At 35.0% G+C, this 20,575-nt stretch overlaps 1 protein-coding gene across 2 annotated transcripts in view; it reads right to left on the bottom strand.

Annotated features, from left to right (window-relative positions):
• Positions 1–20,575, bottom strand: part of Ankhd1 (ankyrin repeat and KH domain containing 1) — a 98,888-nt gene that overhangs the window by 24,078 nt on the left and 54,235 nt on the right. For both annotated transcript variants that reach the window (XM_021151054.2, XM_021151055.3), the window contains exons 14-19: positions 19,800–19,902; positions 9,326–10,084; positions 2,295–2,440; positions 2,005–2,116; positions 1,614–1,759; positions 94–236 (exon numbers count right to left, since the gene is read on the bottom strand). In XM_021151054.2, coding sequence (XP_021006713.1) covers positions 94–236; positions 1,614–1,759; positions 2,005–2,116; positions 2,295–2,440; positions 9,326–10,084; positions 19,800–19,902 — 1,409 coding nt within the window. The remainder of the gene's footprint in view (positions 1–93; positions 237–1,613; positions 1,760–2,004; positions 2,117–2,294; positions 2,441–9,325; positions 10,085–19,799; positions 19,903–20,575) is intronic.

Here is a 20,575-nt window from a genome sequence, read left to right as displayed (position 1 = left end):
AAATCTCATAATTTAAAATGTAATTCCTACTAAAGACATTTAACTAAAAGTTAGAAACTCAGCAATCATGAATGATAAGTGAACAGGTGATACCTTGAATTAATTTCTGCCCCAGCATTAAGTAAAATCTTAATAATATTCACGTATCCTCCAGATGCAGCCAGACTCAGTGGTGTATAATCAGACACATTCCTATGTTCTTTATTGGCTCCTCGGGCCAGCAGCAAATCTACCACCTACAAAAGAAAATATGGGTAGAAAAACCAAGTTTACAGTAGTGCTCAACTTAAAATGAAGGAAATAACACCTTCAATTTTCTTGTCTAAATATCTGACATTTAGATATATTTTATTAGGCATTAAGTATTAAAATAGCAGCAGTAGATAAATGGATGCAATTTCATTTTTTGTGGTCATATTTGTTTTATAGCATGAAAGGGTCATGCTATACAGCCAAGGCTAGCCTGGAACTTACAATTCTCCTGTCTCAGCCTACTGAGTGTTAGAATTATAAATATGCATGTCCACAATGTCCAGCTGAATTTCATAACAAGAAACTGTGAGCTTGTGTGGCAGCTCATCCAGGTTCTCTGGAGGGTAAGTCAGAGGACTGTCTCAACTTTGAGACTACCCTCAGCTATATAAAAGACCTCAGCTCAAACAGAGAAATTCAGTGTTGTGCTCTGTATGGTGGCACGCAACTGTGTTGATATGCTTGTAAGGTGAAAGAAGGCAGATGGGGAAGTCAAAACCAGCCTTAGCTATAATGAGTTGAAGGCTAGCCTGGGCCTAAACCTACGCATGACCAGGCAGGAAAAAGAAATTCAGAGCTTCAAAATCCCAGTTATATTAAAATAAAACATTTTCCATTTGTCAATTAATGAGCAATGAATATGCATTTATACATGTTAATAAAGCTGTACGACTGAATGCTAATAAATGTAGAAATAAAGATAATTGGTAATTTGTCTTTATGGGTAAAACCATTCCTTGAAAAAGTGTGTGCTATTATTTCCATTATTTCCATACTTAATAAACATACTTCAATCCTCAGAAAGTCTATAGCAGCAGTTCCCAACATGTGGGTTTGTGATCCTTTTGGAGGTTGAAAAACCCTTTCATAGGAATCACATATCCGATATCAGAATTGATCCATACATAGTAGTAGCAATGTACAGTTATGAAGTAGCAATAAAATAATTTTATGGTTGGAGGTCACTACAACAACAGGACCTACATTCAAGGGTTACAGCATTAGGAAGGTTGAAAAGCACGGGTTTCTGAAGCTTTGTAAAGCACGTGTGGTTTACATGTAGATAAAATACTAAGCACACGGCTCAGCAGCTAAGAGAACCTTCTGCATGAGCATAGGACCGAACGTCAGTCATTCTCGGCACCCAAATCAAGCAGCTCATAACTATAACTTTATAGTTATAACTATAACTATAACTTCAGCTTTAGATCTCAACTCTTTGGGCTACATAAGCATCCACATGCATGTGCATACATATGTGTGTGTGCATTTTCTTTTAAATCCCAAAAAGTAGGAAGCACAAACATATCAAAAATATACAAGCAAAAAATATTTACAAAAGAAAACTAATGTTAACATACCTCCTGCCGTCCACCAGAACATGCCAAAGAAAGTGGAGTATCTTTAGTTCGTTCAGATTGTGCCTCTATATCTCCACCTTTATCCAAAAGGATTTCAACAACTCCAACATGCCCTGCTGTTGCCGCCAGGATCAGTGGGGTAAAACCTAAATTAGAAAATAAAAAATTCTAACAAACTTTCAGTTTTTACAGTTCGAGGCCAGCCTGGTCTACAGAGTGAATTCCAGGACAGCCAGGGCTACACAGAGAAACTGTCTTTAAAAAAAAAAAAAGCTTTATTTTTCATACACATAAACACATAGACATATATGAACTACTTATTCATAGTAAAAATTCTACAATTTTGAGAAGTATAAGTACTTAGATTTCATTTGTGAGTGATATTTCCTACCTTTTTTGTCTCTATGCTCAATTTTAGCATCCCGAGCAATGAGAACAGATACGAGTTCTTCATGACCACCTGCACAGGCCAGTGTTAAAGCTGTGTCATGATTGCTTTCCGTCTAAGGAGGAAAAAAAAAAAAAATATATATATATGTATATATATATATATATATATATATATATATTTATACAAGAGTTCTCAATAAAACATATTTCTTTTCCTCATTAATGTACAATGACAATTTCCCTTTGATAATAAATTAGAACATGTAAAATAAATTTATAGAATCTGCTCACATGTGCATCAATGTCAACCGAAGGATACACAGGTGGAGTGGATGGGGTAACCATATTGCTTGGAGTCTGATAACTGGATTCAGGTGTAGGACATTCTGTGGTCTGAGAGGGATTGTTTGAACCAACAGGCACTCTGGTACTCACAGCTGAAAAATAATATTTATATTGCTGAATTCTACTTTAATGAATAATATTGTTTGTACATAGAAAAATATGTATAACAAATGTCCATTTGAGTAACATACTATAGTGAAATCACAAGCTTTGGAGTCAGAAGAACCTATATTGAATGACTTTCTGAACTCATGCAATTTAACTTATTTGAGCCTTAATTTATATATGTAGTAAGGATAATAACAATACCTGCCTTGAAAAGTTTTTGGGAAGATCACAAGGTAATAATTGTAACTGAGTACAAGGCCTGTTGTTAGTGGACATATAATAGATGGTGGCATTTTATACTACCAATAAGGAAGTATAAAATTTCACAATTTAAGGTTTTAGTCAGATATGGTGATCTATACTTGTAATCTCAGTACTCAAAAGTCTAAGGCAAGAGGATCCCAAGGTCAAGGCTAGAGTGGAACGCCCCTCAAAAAACAAACAACAACCAAAAAAGAATGTTTATCTTAATTTGCAAAACTTAGACACAAATATTCTGTAAACAATGACGAGGGGTGGGACAACAGGTCAGATAAATTCTCACATAAATAAACAGCAAGGAATGTTTCTGTTTAAATTCAGCATTTACCTCTTTTTGGGTCAGTCTCACTATATAGCCCTGGCTTTTCTGGAACTCCCTATGCAACCATGCTGGCCTTAAGCTCAAACACACCTGCTGGTATTAAAGGCATGAACCACTATGCCCAGCTACTATTTACTTTTAAGTTAGGTAAAAGCATATTTCTGAAAGTCAAATTACTTTAAAAATGAAATATAGATTTGAGATCTCAAAAATTTGTAGTTTGCAGTTTAGAATGGTGATACATGCCTATAATTCTAGTACGGGGGAGGGGGTAGAGAGGGGTGTAGGTGGGAAAGTCAGGAGTTCAAGGTCATCCCAAGCTACCAAGCAAATTCAAGGCCAAACCCAATGTGGTGTTTGAAAACAGTTGAACACTATGTCTGTAATATCTTTGTTTCACGGAGGATAGCGTTTCGACACACAAAGGGTTAAGTAGGACTAATCTTAAAAAGATGTTAATAATTTGTGAGATAATATATTTAAAAGACTTAACAGTACCTGGCACAACATAAATGCTCAATAAATGTAAAATGGGACATTTTACAATACTTTCAAGTATTACTATTCACTGTATTGGAAAATAAAACCATTAATGGTCAAGAAAGAAAAACTCAGAAAACATATATAACTAATAGTACAGTAAAAATTAAAATAATCTTCCACAATGGCAATAAACGTATAAAGAACTCAACCTAGTTTGTTTTTTGCTTTTTGTTTTTTATAATTTTCACTTTTTTTGAGACAAAGTCTCCTATAGTCCAGACTGGCCTCAAACTTGAAGTGTAGCCAAAGCTGGCCTTAAACTATTCATCCTCCCTCTTCCATCTTTCAAGTGTTGGGTGTGTGCCACTCCAGTTTAATTTAGAAGCTAAAATAACTCAGCAAAATTTAAGATGCATTGATTTGCTTCTACATAAGCCATACCTTCTCCTCCCTGCCAATATATAAAACATATTGGCAACATAAATTCCAACAACTTTATTCACCACAAAAGTAACATTTAATTATCCGGCTATAAATAGGAGTAATTATTTAAAGCTTTGAGACTTTTTGTCATTCAATGAAAGTGGCAGATAATGTTGTTACATTCCAAAATATCTTTATGTTCGGAAGACAGCTCCAAAACCCAACACCCTCCCCCCAACATACTAGATTATATAACACCTTAATGACTTATTTTTTCAGTGGTAGGTCTTATTTATTCCTGTTATCTCTTTTTTAGTAATTTTGAAAAGCAAGGTATTTTAAACTTTTTAAAAGTATTTGACTAGAGTAAAAAGCTAAAATGTGATGTTATGAAAGACTCCCTTATAGGACTTACTTAAAATATACACATTTCCTGTGTATTTAACAGCTCTATTACCCAAAACATGGTATGCTACATATCTAAGATATTTTCTCTGTAATAATGACAATCAGAACCATTCCATGGAAAGTGACTTTAATAGGATTAATTACAAATGAAAGTTATAAAGGTTGTATTATAAGAACATTATACTTTAGAACCATGACATTTTCATAAATTTTTAAAACATTTCCTATCTCTGAACAAAATGTCTCTTAAAATGACAGAAGCAGAAAACTACAACAAAAAAAATCAATATACAATTCAAATTAAAAATTTTACACTGTTCCAAAAGTAGGGCAATAGAAGAACCAGAAGACCTGACTTTTTATGAAACAAAGCAAAATTTTGTATGTAGTATGGAATAATAACAAATCTTAACATAAAATTTTATTGCTACTAGAGAGATAAAATATGTTGTAAGATTTTAATCACTTAATGGGTATGGTGATACTCATCTGTAATCACAGTACTTGGGAGATAGAACACAGACTATTAGGAGTTTAAGGCTAACCTAGACTACATGAGACCCTGTTTCCCCTACCCCCAACCAAAAACAGTCCCAGGGCTGGTCATACAAGTTTATAACCCAGCTGCTCCACAAGCCAAGGCAGGAAGATCACAAGTTCAAGGCCTGCCTAGTTATAGGCTGAATTCAAGGACTGAGCAACTGAGTAAAATCCTATCTCAAAACAATAAAAAACAAACTGGGCTGTGCTAAGAACATAGAAGGCTTCCCTAACATTTGTGACAAAATAGAAATGCTATGGCTATCTTTTGGTATGTCATAGTAATGATAAAACATCTAAGCTGGGTGGTGGTGGCACACTTTTAACCCCAGCACTTAAGCAGGTGGACCTCAGAGACCTATCTGCCTCTGCTTCTGTGGAAGAGGCCAGCCTGGTCTACAGAACAAGTTCCAGTACAGCCAGGGTTACACAGATAAACCCTGTCTTGAAAAACAAAACAAAAATTAAAGCCTAAAAGTAAAATATTAACAGTAGCGGTAACTATTATTTAGAATAGCTTATAAGTTCCCCCTCCAAATAAGAGGATCTCCAAATTCTAAAAAAACCAAAAAACCAACAACAACAAAAAAAACCTAAACATGTTATTTTATTTTTAATTACTGTATGTATGTTGTGTAACTGGAGTGGTTGATCTTTGTATATTTATATATGTGAGAAATAGGGTCACACTATGTAGCCCTGGCTGGCCTGGAACTCTTTATGTAGATAAGGTTGGCCTTAAATTTACACAGCCATCTGCTTTTGAGTCCTGAAAGCTAGGATTAAAGACATATGCCAAGTGATTATGAGTTACCGGACATGCGTGCTGGGAACTAAACTTGGGTCCTCTGGAAGGACAGTACTTAATCTCTAAGCCATCTCTCCAGGCCTAATTTTTTATTTTCAAACTTCACAATGATCACTGCAGTGTTACTTAAAATAAATATATTAAAACTGTGATTTTTACTTTTTAAGATTTATTTATTTTATGTATGTGTTGCTCTCTTCAGACATACCAGAAGAGGGCATCAGATCCCATTACAGATGGTTGTGAGCCACCATGTGGTTTCTGGGAATTGAACTCAGGACCTCTGGAAGAGCAGTCAGTGTTCTTAACTGCTGAGCCATCTCTCCAGCCCCCTTAAAACTGTAATATAAACAAGTGCATCAAGTGCCAACAGCAATTCTGTATTAGACACAAAACCATACTAACTCACATACATATCAAATTTTAACATAAAAACAAAACTGACTTATTCTAATAGTATTTAGATGTATTTTTAAGATAAGTGCAGAACTTTTATTAAAATCAAATGTATAATATGACAACTAAGGTTCATTTTCTTCTTCTTTTCCTTCTTTACAGACAGGGTCTCACTATGTAGCTCAGGCTGGCCTGGAACTCAGGGATCTGCCCTCCCTCTGCTTTGTGAGTTCCCAAACTTAAGGCCCACACCACCATGCCCAACTTCAACTAAGGTTCTTAAATATAGCTGGACTGAGTACAATTTTATACTAATTAGCAGCTCCCTATATTACTCCTCTTGCAGATGGATGTAGACTTATTAAAGAATGGTGAGAAGGAAATCCTGAGTCAGGAAAATGTATAGGGAGATACCCTCTACTTCCCTTCTCAAAGCTTTAGTGAAAAGCAGAATTGGAGGTAGGAAAATCTATTTTGTGGGAAGAGTTTAAACAGCCTAAGATGGTTTAAATAAGCTTGGTACATGGTTAGTGCTCCACAGATGATAAACTGATACTAATTTTAAACCAATCCTCTTCATATATTAATGAAATTTTATTGAATGCTTTCTACAGCTGTTCAATAGTCAAAGCAATTTGAATTTCTTTGGATTGATCTAAATTTCAGGAGTTTTTTTCAGTTTGTTTTTTAATCTAAGTATATTTTCCTTCCTTTCCTTTTTATTTAATTGAGACATATGGCCCAGAATGGCCTTGAACTTGTCATGTATTAAGGATGACTCTGAACTCCTGATCCTCCTGTGCCTACTTCCCAGGTACTAGGATTACTGGTGTCAACCAAGAAGGATTTTTTTTTGAATTTCAAGGAAGTATATAAATGGCTATTAAAACTAAAGAAAATTAACAAAATACAAATAAAATATTAGAAATAGAAGTTGTAATAACTGCTTCCATGAGCATATCACATATATTTTCATATAAATTTGATAAATATTTTAACTTTTAAGATCACTTTGCTCTTATAATAACTGATAAACGCTCAATGCTTTTAGAAGAGAGATATGAGGTAGCATATTCTTAATCAAGATTAAATATTCTGTTTAGGACTGTATAGAATTTGACATATCTAAGATTACATGCTATAGATGGGTTGAGTAAATGACATTAAGTTATGATATTAAGTTTATGTATAAACTTAATGACATAAGTTTTATATATATATAAACAATTCATTAATTATCATGAATATATTTTGAAAGTAGAACAGCAATAATGAGAAAACATTTTTAAAGAGGGAAATTTATATTCTCTATGGAGGGAAATTTATATTCCCTCTCTCTCTCTCTCTCTCTCTCTCTCTATATATATATATATATATATATATATATATATATGTATGTATATGTTCCCAAGTGAAACTTTAAGATACATACTATTTTCCTTTCACTAATGAGAATAAATTGATATAGAATTAATTAATTAATTGTACCTATGGCTTGCTCCATGACCCTATGATACGCTTGAATGTTTTACAACTATAGTTATCTATAGTTAATCTTGTGTAATTTTTGTCACCATGAATTAAGAAGATCAGACTTGGGAAAAATAATTTTAAGTGAGACATGTCATAATCTTGAGCAGAGAATACAATTATCACCATGCATTCAAAAACAGATAGACTTCATAAAATAGAACTTTTTATTTGGCAATTTAAGTTATTTAGAATGTGATGAGTATTTGAGGTCTAAGTTTTATTACGTCAATTAACATATAACACTAAAAAATGTTTTCTAAGGTAATTTTTAAGTTTCATGTGAACTCTGTAAAAGATCTTTTCTATTTAAAAATAGTTTAGTAAAATAAACACTTTTAGGTACAATCTGTAAAAATTACCATAAAGTTAACTACAAGTTTCCTTTAAAACTGTTTTGGTTAAAATAAACTTTACTTAAAAAGAAATGTAGGACAAAAAATATAAAAATTCAAATTAAAGAATAATAATCCTAACTCCTTAAAATATTTCCCAGCATTTGAATTTTAAGAAAAATAGACATTTTTCTTCTTCACAATACTATTACACAGCAGAGAAGCCTCAATGGCAAAATTATATCTATAACCAATGGAAATAACACATATACTCAACAAAAATTCCTGATTTAATCTTATTCCACATTTTAAAAGATTTAGTAAAGATCAGGAAGACTAAAGGCTCACAAAAGAAGAAAGGAAACTGGGATAGTATAATTGGGGTGGGAAGGGGAGGAGAATATGACAAGAGGAAACAGACAACAATAAGGAAAAAAATGTTGCAATCAAGAGACAGAGGACTGGCCTGCCTTTGAATATCACTCCAGCTACATCTTAGTTCTTGGTCTTCATCCACTGTCAACAGCCATTCTGGCTGCAATTCTGACTGGGCTCTCATGGAGGTGATACACTCACCAGCCATCTTTAGGAAGGTAAATGATTAATTGCACTGTTTTCCCACTGCTGCAAGGACAATGAAAGGGAAAGTAAACTTGTGCACCTCATTTCATAACTAGTTGTAATTTCCCACACAACAATAAACAGAAACATAAACTTTAAGATTATTAGTCCTTTTTCTTTTTATGTGTATGTGCACAAATGTGCCATGTATGCATGCACACTTTTAAGTGTGTCTGTATGCTTGTTCATCAAGAGTTAACAAAAATTCCAATCTCCAAACATCAAGTACAATAGTTTAAATGTACTTTAATCTTCTGAATATAAACTCTATACCACATAATGCTCAGCTTTTCCCATTTAGAGATGATTAAATTGGTCTAATAACAAAAAGCAGTGCCACTTTTAAGTTCTAATGTCCAAGCATGAAATTCATTGGCAAGAAAATTAAACAGGTTGCCTTACCTGTATACTTCTAAGCCCTAACAAGAGACTCTACTGAGTACTCCTACCAAGGAAGTAACAGAATGGCTTTGATATCAAATTTCCAAAGGATTATAACTTTTATTTCTTTGTCTTTGTAATGTGTTTTGTTTTGTTTTGTTTTTTAAATACAAAAGGGAAACACCCATCATGTGCTAGTGCTACTGGGCTTACTTAAATTCACTCCCGAAATTCCTAAGGAATCAGAGTAATTTTACAAATTAAGATAGAGAAGTACAAAGTCTTGTGTTTTTGAAGGGGCATTAAAGAAGTTGAACACACAGATTAAAGAGAAGTATTTTAGATATATTTCTTAACCCACCTGCTATCAGGTCATCAAGAGTGTCGGTAAGCGTCTGGGCTGGAGTTGCAACCATAAGTCCATCTGGCTCTTGAACTAATAGCCCCTGCTCATGTCCAGCAATCGCAATCTGAGGCTGTCCTACAATCTGCTGGTTACCTGATACTTTCTGAAGCACAAGAGAATTTGTCCCATTAGAACCTAAGTCACTGAAAAAGTTACATTGTGGAGATGATAGAGGCTGGACTGGGACAAAGTCAATTTGTTCTGCCGATGGTGGAGACTGTTGCTTATCATCAATATCATGATCTTTAAATAAGACTGTATCAAGCTGGGGTGATTCTGAAGAGTGATCCTGTGGGAGACTGCCATCTTCTTCCCCTGCCATGAAGACTCCTCTATTAGAACATTGCTGGTGTGGAGACTCTGTGTCTCTCTGACCTTTTGTTTCCAAGTATTCTTTGGTAAACTGCTGCTGTGTTTTCATCTGTAACTGCCTTTCCACCTTCTGTAGTTCTTTCAGTATTTTCTTCTTCTTCTGGACTTGTTCTTCTCTGTTCTTTTTAAGTTCTTCTATCTTATCCTTGTTTAGAGGCTCACCTTGAATTAACTCCAATGACTTAAGCTGTGCTTTTTCAATAGCACTAATTCTTTGCCCCAGTTCATTCAGCTTGCCTTCAGTCTCTTCTACTATGCACTCCAAAGGCTGGTATGGGTGAAAAGGTGGCAGTAGGTCCTGATCTGCTACCTGCAGAGAACTGGACTTCTGCTTGGATGCACCTAAGCACATGAAAAATGTTTGAAAATGTGCCATGCTAAGAGAGAGAGAGAGAGAAGAGAGAGAGAAAGATACAGAGAGATACAGAGAGACAGAGAGAAAGAAGGAAATAAAACACACAAAAACCCCAAATCCCCAAAGATTCCCCAAAACAAACACACACACACACACACACAAAACCCTATCCCTCCCCTCTCCCAGACTTCTTTCCCCAATTATAAGTAATGCTATAGAATGATTCCAAAGTCACACAAGTGGGAAACACATTAAACCTGTACTATTGCCCATCTGTAATGAGATCTGACTCCCTCTTCTGGAGTGTCTGAACACAGCTACAGTGTACTCACATATAATAAATAAATAAATCTTTAAAAAAAAAAAAACAGAATTTTGCTGATCATTGAACTTTTTAAATCTAGTTGAGTATGCTAGTACATATCTTTGATCACAGCACTCAGAGGCAGAGGCAGGCAGAGAGATCTGAGTTCCAGGACAGCTTGGTCTACAGAGTCAATTCTATAAAATGTATATTATAATATAACTTTGGGCTGGTGAGATGGCTCAGCAGGTAAGAGCACTGACTGCTCTTCCAAAGGTCCTGAGTTCAAATCCTAGCAACCACATGGTGGCTCACAACCATCTGCAATGTGATCTGACACTCTCTTCTGGTGTGTCTGAAGACAGCTACAGTGTACTTATTTATAATAATAAATAAATCTTTGGGCTGGAGCGAGCAGGGACTGAACGAGTGGAGTTGGCCTGAGTGGGCAGGGCTGACTGGAGTGAGCAGAGGTCCTAAAAATTCAATTCCCAACAACCACATGAAGGCTCACAGCCATCTGTACAGCTACAGTGTACTCATATACATAACATAAATAAATCTTTAAAAAAACTTTAAATTTATAAAATGTAAAATTCTGTAAGTTTTCCAGGATCACATTCTGAGTATCTTGATTCAAGAAAACAACAAGCAAAAGAAAAGAAAAAAAGTATTAAATATAAACCAGAATCAAAATGGCATTCAAAATATTAATATTACTTTAATTGCTCTTTCAGAACAATTCTTTTAGGAATGATTATACAAGTTTACTCCAAGAGAACAAAATGGGGCAAATATTTTTTTAAGTTGGCAAAACAGCTATATTCTTACATTAAAATACAATGTTAAATCAGTTACTTAAGGTATTGTCTTCTTTAGCTAGGTATGTAGCCCATATGCGTGAAAAGTCAGCACTCAAAGAATCAGGGATTAAGGATTATACTCATTTATATAGCTGAGTTTGACGCTAGAGTAAGCTACCTGGAACCTTGTTTTCAATAAAACAAAGATATATCTTTATCAAATTCTCTATTAAAAATCCTAGTCCTGTCGGGTGTGGTGGCACACGCCTTTAATCCCAGCACTCGGGAGGCAGGGGCAGGCGGATTTCTGAGTTCAAGCCCAGCCTGGTCTACAGAGTGAGTTTCAGGACAGGCAGGACTATACAGAGAAACCCTGTCTCGAAAAAACAAAACAAAACAAAATCCTAGTCCTATCTCAAAAAAAAAAAACAAAAACAAAACAAAACAAAAATTCTAGTATCTTTGTAACCAAACACTGTATTAAACTTATACCACAAGGATAATTTAAACTAATTTTAAATAAACCTTACAAATAACATCCACCCAGGAGAGAAACAATGAGTGTTATTAACAGGGGTATTCCATATAGAAATACTTATAATGATAACCTATTTTAGAAAGGAAACATTTAAAGTCATTAAGTATATTCATTCTTCTCTTATAATAAAGCTGCTGAAAAGTGTTAACAGTCCTAACCAAAGGGGATAAATAAAAATTTTTGTATAAATTCAAGACTGAATCTTATTCAGGAAGAACTAGGACTACTTGTAGTGGAGGGGAAAGAAATTACTAATGAATCTAACAATGTAGATGAACTTCAAAACCCTGCTAAATGAAAGGATCTACATACAAATTATATATTGCAAAATGTCACTTAATATAAAGTTTACAGAGAAAGGCAAATAGATAGAAAAGGAAGAAGTAGAGGCCTTGGGCAAGGCAATGAGAATAAGGTTCAAATGCAAACAGCTCTTTTGAGTAGTAAAACTATTAAAACTAAGTAGGAACTGTATGCAGCAGTGGATGCCTGAAATCCTAGCAACCAGGAGGCTGACTCTGAGACCAGCCTGTGCTACCCAGTAAGACTGTTTCAATGTCTAAAGAGTAACAATAATTAGGACCCCAGGAAACTCCATGGTGGCAACTATCACAGAAATTGGTCAGCTTACCAAAACACACTGTACTGAATATTTTAAAATGAGTGAACTTGACAGTTTAAAGGACTTTCTAAGATTTTTACTTACTTATTTTATGTATATGGATGTTTTGCCTATAAGTATGTCTATGCATGCCTGAAACCCATACAGGCCAGATGAGGGTGTCTAATCCACTAGAACTAGAGTTATCAGAGCTTGTGAGCAGCTATATGGGTACTGGAGTTGAACCTGGTACCCAACAATTACTCTATACCATACAGCCATCTCTCTAGTCCCCAATAAAGCTATTCAAACTCAAAACAAAACAAACCTGGGTAAAACAGCTGATTATTTTTCTAAAATGTAGTTAGCATATATAAAACATAGATCATCATTTTAAGATGTTTGTTTGTTTTGTGTGAGATTGAGTCTCAGTTGGCTGGCCTTAAACTCACAATCCCAGGGCTCCACTATCTTGAGTGCTGGAGTTACAAGGATTTTTTTCTAACTGTTTGTTTGTTTCTTTCTTTGTTTAGGAAGTGGGAGAAGAGAGAAAGGATGTGTGTGAGCTCTCGTGTCACATAATATTGTGAAGTCAGAGGACAACTTGCAGAAGTCAGTTTTCTTCCTTTTACCAAGTAGGACCGAGGGATCAAATATAAGTCATCAGGCTAGGAGACAGTGACTCTTCCCTCTGAGCCATTTGCCAGCCTCAACATAAGAAATTTAAAATTAAAATAATAAAATTTAAAATTTAAAATAATAAAAATTATCTTCAAGTTTAAATCATTCTCAAGCTTAAAAGACTTACACACTAAAAGGAAATAAATCAGAGATCTTAGAACTACAGGCCAGACCTGGTGGCACAAACCTACAACACTAGTTCCTTAGCAAACTGAAGAAAGAGGAATTCAAGGCCAAAACAATTAAGACCATGTCTCTAAAAAATTAAATTAAAAACTTTAGGAAGTTTAAACATATACATATATATTTTAACTATGAAAACAATCCAAGCTTTCCCCTGGATACTGTTTTTAGCAAGGGCAGAAGACCAGTTTCAGTACCACAATGCAATTACTTTCAGAGGCCTACTTACTCCCTAATGCAAAATCTGAAAAGCATGTCATATTTAATTTCATATTCCTACTTGAGCAAAGTGGTGGGAAAAGACTATTTTTTTCAGAGCAAAAGCCATTAAATTTGAGAGATGATTTGATTATTACTTTCATAAGACTTTACAGAAGCCAAACATTTTTAACAATTAGCAGGAAAGAAAAAGAAGGTAAAACTGTCACAAAGAGCAATATAAAAATCCTTAGCACAACACAAGTAAAAATTTCAGCTTCATGAATAAATACAATGACATAAGCAGAGCAAGTATAAGGGCTTAGCAATGATTGAATTCTGCTTGAAACTTTCCTAATGTAGCTGCTCTTATACGAGGATTAAGGCTGCTCAGATGATCATCCACAATGAAAGAAGATATACTAATGACACACTCAACCATATTAGAAATAGTACATGGAAGGAACTACCAGTGACATTTCATAGAACAGAGAGGTACATATAGAGCATTAAAAGGGTAGGATGTGGCTGCTCAGAGGACCTGGGTTCGGTTCCCAGCACCCATTTTGGGCACCTCACAACTGTCTATAACTCTGGTTCCAGGGATTCAACAACTCTTCTGGTGTTCATGGGCACTGCACACACATGGTACACATAAATATACTCAGTGCACATGAATACACATTAAATTAATTTCTTTTTAATGTATAACAATGGGTCAGTAAAATGACACTGATACACATCTGACAACTGAGTTAAATCTTGGGGCCTAAGTGTTGGAAAAAGAGAATCAACTTCCTCAAATTGTCCTTTGATTACCACACAGGTAATGAAGTATGCATGTGCACGTGTACACATACATTAAAAAATAAAATCATAAAAATGTAAAATGCAATGCATAAAAAGGTTTTTTTTCTTCAAATAGTCAATAGTTGAACTATCCAAAGTTAGACACTTAAAACTGTCTAGATGGGGGTACATCAAAGCATTAACACAATTTATATCTCAATAAACCAAGGGTTTTCAAAATCAGGATGTCACCTAAAGCTATAGAAATACAAGTTAGTGGGTAGAAATGTTGACAAGTGCTCATCGACAATAAAATTTTAATATGAAATAAGTACTAAAATATGCCAGAAAATAAGATTTCCAAGTCCTTCAAACATTTCCCACTGTCAGATGTATATTTTCCTGATATACATTATATATATAAGTAAAATATATATCATATATATACATATACATAAATATATATCTGACAGTGGCATACACACACACACACGCGCACACACACACAGACAGAAGAATCTGTACATGGATATCGTGCAGTTGACTTGTCGAGTACCATTTAGAGTAGTCACCATCTCTCTTGGTTTGGCATCTATCTTACATTTTTTGTTCCCTCTAAGCTTTTCCCCCTTCCTAGTAAAAAAACTGAATAAAGTATAGACTAGAAATTGTGGTCTATAGCAGTTTAAAATCACCTTTATTGTTGTTTTGTTGCTGGAGATTAACTGGGGGTTTTGTGCATGACAGGTGAGCATCCTGTCACTGAATGAGTTATATCCCCAGAGCTTTTCCTTTTGTTGCAGTGTTGGAGAGGGAATGCAGGGTCTTGTGCATGGTAAATGTTTTACCACTGAGCTACATTCCCCTATCACTGATTATTTATTTTTATGAATAACGTGAATGAGGTAGGCATCTGCTAAATATTTAGCTCTCTACTGAGATGAACTTAAACCTATTATTTTCAAGTCTATATCGATTAATTAGTATAATTTGCAATAAAAAAATACGATCAAAGGAAAATATTAATGAATCTACAGTTTTATCATGGAAATCTCTTAACCAAAATATCCAAAGATAGATCATCTGTGTTACCACGGTAAAAGATTCATCTAACCTATCTCTTCTTACTGAAAGCAATTATATGTAAAAGCACATTATTAGGTTTGGGCATGCATAAACTTACATAAGCATGACTACATGATTAAAACTTAGTAGTGATATTAGTAAAGTTTACAGAACATTCCATTTTAACTACAACATACACAGGTTTTCCTATATAGTTTAATACTTCCCATAAAAATATGAGCGTTCATAACACTGACTCTAACAAACAGTACTGGAGGCGAGATGTCACCTATTTTTCTTGTTTGGAACTTTCTAAACACCATCACACTGAAATACAACTTTTAAAACTACTGTTTTAAAGACAGGGTCTCACTGTGCAACCCTGGCTGGCATGCACGTGCACCTGTGCATGCATGCATGCGTGCAAACACCCCCCCCGCCCCGGACACACACACACAATAGGGCTAGGAAGATGATTTGGACAGTAATGAAGGCCTGAATCTGGTTCCTCAACACCCACATAAAAAGCTGTGCAAGAAGGCCTAGGCCAGTAATCTCATCAGTGGGGAGGGAGACAGGAGGATCATTGAGGCTGCTGGGCAGCTAGACTAGTCAAACTGGTGAGCTCTGAGTTCAGTGACTGATCCTATCTCAAAAATGATACAGGAATAAATCTGACATCAACCTCTTGCCTCCTTAAATGCACTCATGCACACACACAAAGAACAGTAGTGAGAGTTTTATAAGACCTTATAAGGCAAAGAATATCGACTTCAGACACACTAGGAGAATAATGGAAGGTAAAAATAATACAAGAAAATAAAACAGAAGAGTCATAAAGACAAACTACTAGGAACTGGGCGATTAATTCAACCCAACATTTCAAGTCTGAAGGAGAAGGAAGTGACAAGTCAGAACGAAGAGGCAATGAAGTACTATAAAGTTCTCAGAAAAGAAAGTACTTCTGAAAAAGATCTGAGCTATACAAAAGATATGCTATACACTTCAGTTGTCAAGTGTTCGCCTACTATGTGTGAGGTCCTGAATTCAATACTCCGTACCATAAAGAAAAAAAGGAAAGATAAAATTCAAACTTGCAATGTTAGCAATTGAATCCAGGGCTTTCTACCCAGCCACATGATCTCCAACCTTCCCCCACATATCACGTATATAACTACACACATATACACAAGATAAATATGATGTAATTTTAAAAAACTTAATACATCTTTGTTTTAAGATGAATTTTATATCTAAAATGAATATTCTTTTTTGTTTTTGTTATTTTGTTTTTTGTTTTTTTTTTTTCAAGACAGGGTTTCTCTGTATAGCCCTGGCTGTCCTGGAACTCACTTTGTAGACCAAGCTGGCCTCGAACTCAGAAATCCACCTGTCTCTGCCTCCCAAGTGCTGAGATTAAAGGCGTGTACCACCACTGCCAGGCTAAAATGAATATTCTTATCCTTTTGTTATGTAGTCCTGGTTAGGCTGGATCCTGCTATGTAGACCAGGCTGGCCTCAAACTCAAAGAGATCTGCCTGTCTCTACCTCCCAAGAGATGGAATAAAGACTTGCATTACTACACCCATTCCAAGTGAGTTTTTCATTTTGAAAGATTATATTTTTATTTATGTGTATGTGTGCCCATGCATGTCAAAAAGGGTACCAGATTTCTTGGAACTGTAGTTATAAGAGTAGTTGTGAGCTGCCTAACATAGGTCTTGGGAATCAAACTCCAATTCTCTGTCTGGAAAAGTAGCAACCTCAACCACAAAGCTACTTCACAGGCCTCAGGTGACTTAAAAAACAAAACAAAACAGAATTTACAGGGACATTCACTCTATGAAGAATCTGATTTTTTCTTTTAACTAACCTGACAGCTTAATCCAATAAATTATCACAATTTGATCTTTTATAATTGTTAGGTAGTTAAGAGGAAATGGCCCAACCAAGTATTTAGATACAAATGTTAACTATTTTCCTTTCATAATAATTTAGTAAAAAGTGTCTTTAGAAGGTTATTTTTTATACCATTTAGTGAAATAGTAAATTAGAGAAGAGGAAATAAGTGGATCCCTAGTATAAAACAGTTCCTAAGCAAAATATCAACATAAAGCAATCCCAAGTTCTTCTGTTGCTTACATATTAGCTCAGTATTTAAAATGTTCTAATTCCTCACTGAACATTTATCTAGATAATTTTTTGTTATTTTGAGGTTTTGTGTGAATTTTAAAAAGTAATTATTTGTTTTATGTGCACTGGTGCTTTGTCTGCATGGACATCTGTGTGAGGGTATCAGATGTTAGAGTTACAAATGGTTGTGAACTGCTACGTGGGTACTGGGAATTGAAACCAGGATCTCTGCTAAGCCATCTCTCCAGCCCCTTAAGTAAAATTTTAAAAGCAATTTCCTGTTAACTATTAAATTTCTGAAGTCCAAATTCTTAGTCTTCTATATGGGCTTAGCCATTCAAATATAAAAACAGATCAGGGGGCTGGTGAGATGGCTCAGTGGGTAAGAGCACCCGACTGCTCTTCCAAAGGTCCAGAGTTCAAATCCCAGCAACCACATGGTGGCTCACAACCATCCGCAACGAGATCTGGCGCCCTCTTCTGGAGTGTCTGAAGACAGCTATAGTGTACTTACATATAATAAATAAATCTTTAAAAAAAAAAAAAAAAAAAAAAAAAAAACAGATCAGGTGCAGGGTATGAGACTGCAATCCCAGTACTTGGGAAGCACAGACAGGAAGATAATGGAGTTGTCTTGCAATGAGATCCCATCTCAAACAAACCAGAAAACCAGAATCAGTAAAGTAGCCCAGAAGGCAAAGGCTGCTGCTACAAGCCTGGTGACCTGAGTTGGGTTCCTTCTAGGAACCCAAGTTCCTAGAAGTAAACTTGGAAGAAGAGAACCCTTTCCATAAAGTTGTACTCTGACTTCCAGATATGTACTGTGGTACATGTATTCTCACACACATATCATTGTAAACATATGAACACAGTAATGATTTTTTTTAATCTGAAAAAAAACAAAAACAGAGGTACTCTAAAATATTTTAGAAAAGGGTGTTAGCTGGTTGCACTGCTCAGATGTTAAAAATGTGTGTTTTTATTTGCTAAGATTAAAAATAGCAGGAAGCCAGGCATGGTGGCTACATTAACATATACTTATTTAGTTTTCAATAGTTTTTTATTTACAATACACTAAATAAGATATATTCATAAAATTTTTATATTAAGCTTTTTGGACAGATGCTATTGGTCATAAAAAGCAGGGCGTGGTGTATACTACATAAGTGTTTCAGTACTATCCAATAGTTCCAACTCTTATGTAGTTTATAATATCCTAGAAATTACTTCAGCAAACTCAGATATTACAACATATAATTATCAAGAGAAGACACATTATATCTACAAATGAAAAGATAGACAAACTAAACCAGAGCTAAAAAGCTTGAGTCCTTTAAACAGTATATACTCCGCTTAATTTGGGGTTCAGGCCTATAATCCTAGTACTCAGGAATCTGAGGCAAGAGAATTGCCATTAGCATGACTGAGTGAGGGTAGCCTGGGCTTCATAGACAGTCAGGTCAGGTTGGGTTAATTCACTAACAAAATGAATTTAATTCATTAACAAAGTTATCTGGATTTTATCCATATACATTTTGATAATTAATCATCCAAGTTCATAGTGATAATTATTTCTTAAGCTCACCCACTATATGCCAGCATTACATAAACTGAATACAATTCTTCAACCACTTTCTCATTAATTAAATCGATGCTATAAAGATTTACGCTGGTTGTGGTGGAGCATGCCTTTAATCCCAGCATTGGGGGTGGGGGGGGTGGGGGGGGGGGTGGGCAGAGGCAGGCGGATTTCTGAGTTCAAGGCCAGCCGGGTCTACAAAGTGAGTTCCAGGACAGCCAGGGCTATACAGAGAAACCCTGTCTTGAAAAACAAAAAACAAAACAAAACAAAACAAACAAACAAACAAAAAGATTTACTAGGTAATCAACACATACTTTTATTATTACACTACAGTTTGGCTAAAATATTGTTAAACAGAAGTTGGGTGTTATAGCACATGCTCATACTTATATCACTAAGGCAGAGGCAGAAAGATTGGCACAAGATCGGGCCCAGCATGGTGTACCTACTGAGTCCCATGCCATAGACAGGTATATAGAAAGAGCCTGTCTTGAAAAACAAAACATGAGCTACCAGGTAGGAAAAAAAGGCTTGGCCAAACTTTTTGCTTTAGTATAATAAAAAGCTTAGTTTATATTCCTGAAGTAATTTTATTTTTGACTAATGAAAAACTACTTTAAGCAGTATGTTAACAGGCTAACAGAAAGGCATTTTTCTAATATTTAGGACTTTCCTATTTTAAACATCTCTAATAGTACTGACATTTGTCAAAGGTATGTATGTCAATTAGACACAGGTACATTAAATATCTCTGTACCATTAAAGTAAAATTTATTAACTAGTTGAAAAAGTATCAGTTTTAAGGAAAATAATTCAACAACTAACCTTTTTGTACTCCTAAAAGGGCAGTAGACGTCTCCTGGGAAGTTCTGTCAGGTTCCTGGGGAGGCACAACCATGGCAAGTGTGTGTATGGGTACTCGTGGAACCTAAAACATCAACTCAGAAAAAAGTCATCTCAGATCACAGAAGAAAATAAAGTTCCATAAATAAAACACATATATTGCTTTATGTTTTCTTCATATAATGTAACATTCACTTCTTTCTTTTTTAGATTTATTTTATGTATATAAGTTTTTGCCTGAATGTATGTATGTCAGCCATGTGAGCCTAGTGCTCTTGGAAGTCAAAAGAAGGCATAGGATCCCCTGGAATTGTAATTACAGATGATTGTGAACCACCTTGTAGGTGCTGGGAACAAAAACTAGGTCCTCTCCAAGAGTAACAAGTGTATTTGACTGCTGAACCATATCTCCTTCTCCCTCACTTTATTTATTAGGGCTTAAATTTTTTTCTTAAGCCTTCACTAAGAAATAATTTCTGGGAATACTAAATAAAAAAAGACTGAAGACAATCTATGTGTTTGATGATTTAGGTTAAATAAAATTATTATCTCTAGCTCAAGTGAAAGTCTTACAGCCCCAATTATAGTAAGAAATTTAAATCACATACTCACTATATACTGGCCAATTTACTCTTGTTCAAATCTTATTTGAGTAAAAGAGAAAATAAAATTCCAACATATTTATTGAATTGGAGTAGACTATGAACTTTCAGGATAACTTAATAGAAAAGAACTATTGCTTTCATTAAACAAAAACT

This window comes from Mus caroli, unplaced genomic scaffold (genome assembly GCF_978045245.1).
Source record: "Mus caroli unplaced genomic scaffold, Mus_caroli_1 scaffold_19, whole genome shotgun sequence".
NCBI lineage: Eukaryota > Metazoa > Chordata > Mammalia > Rodentia > Muridae > Mus > Mus caroli.
The sequence above is the reverse complement of the archived record's forward strand: the minus strand, read 5'-3'. Positions and strand labels throughout refer to the sequence as shown.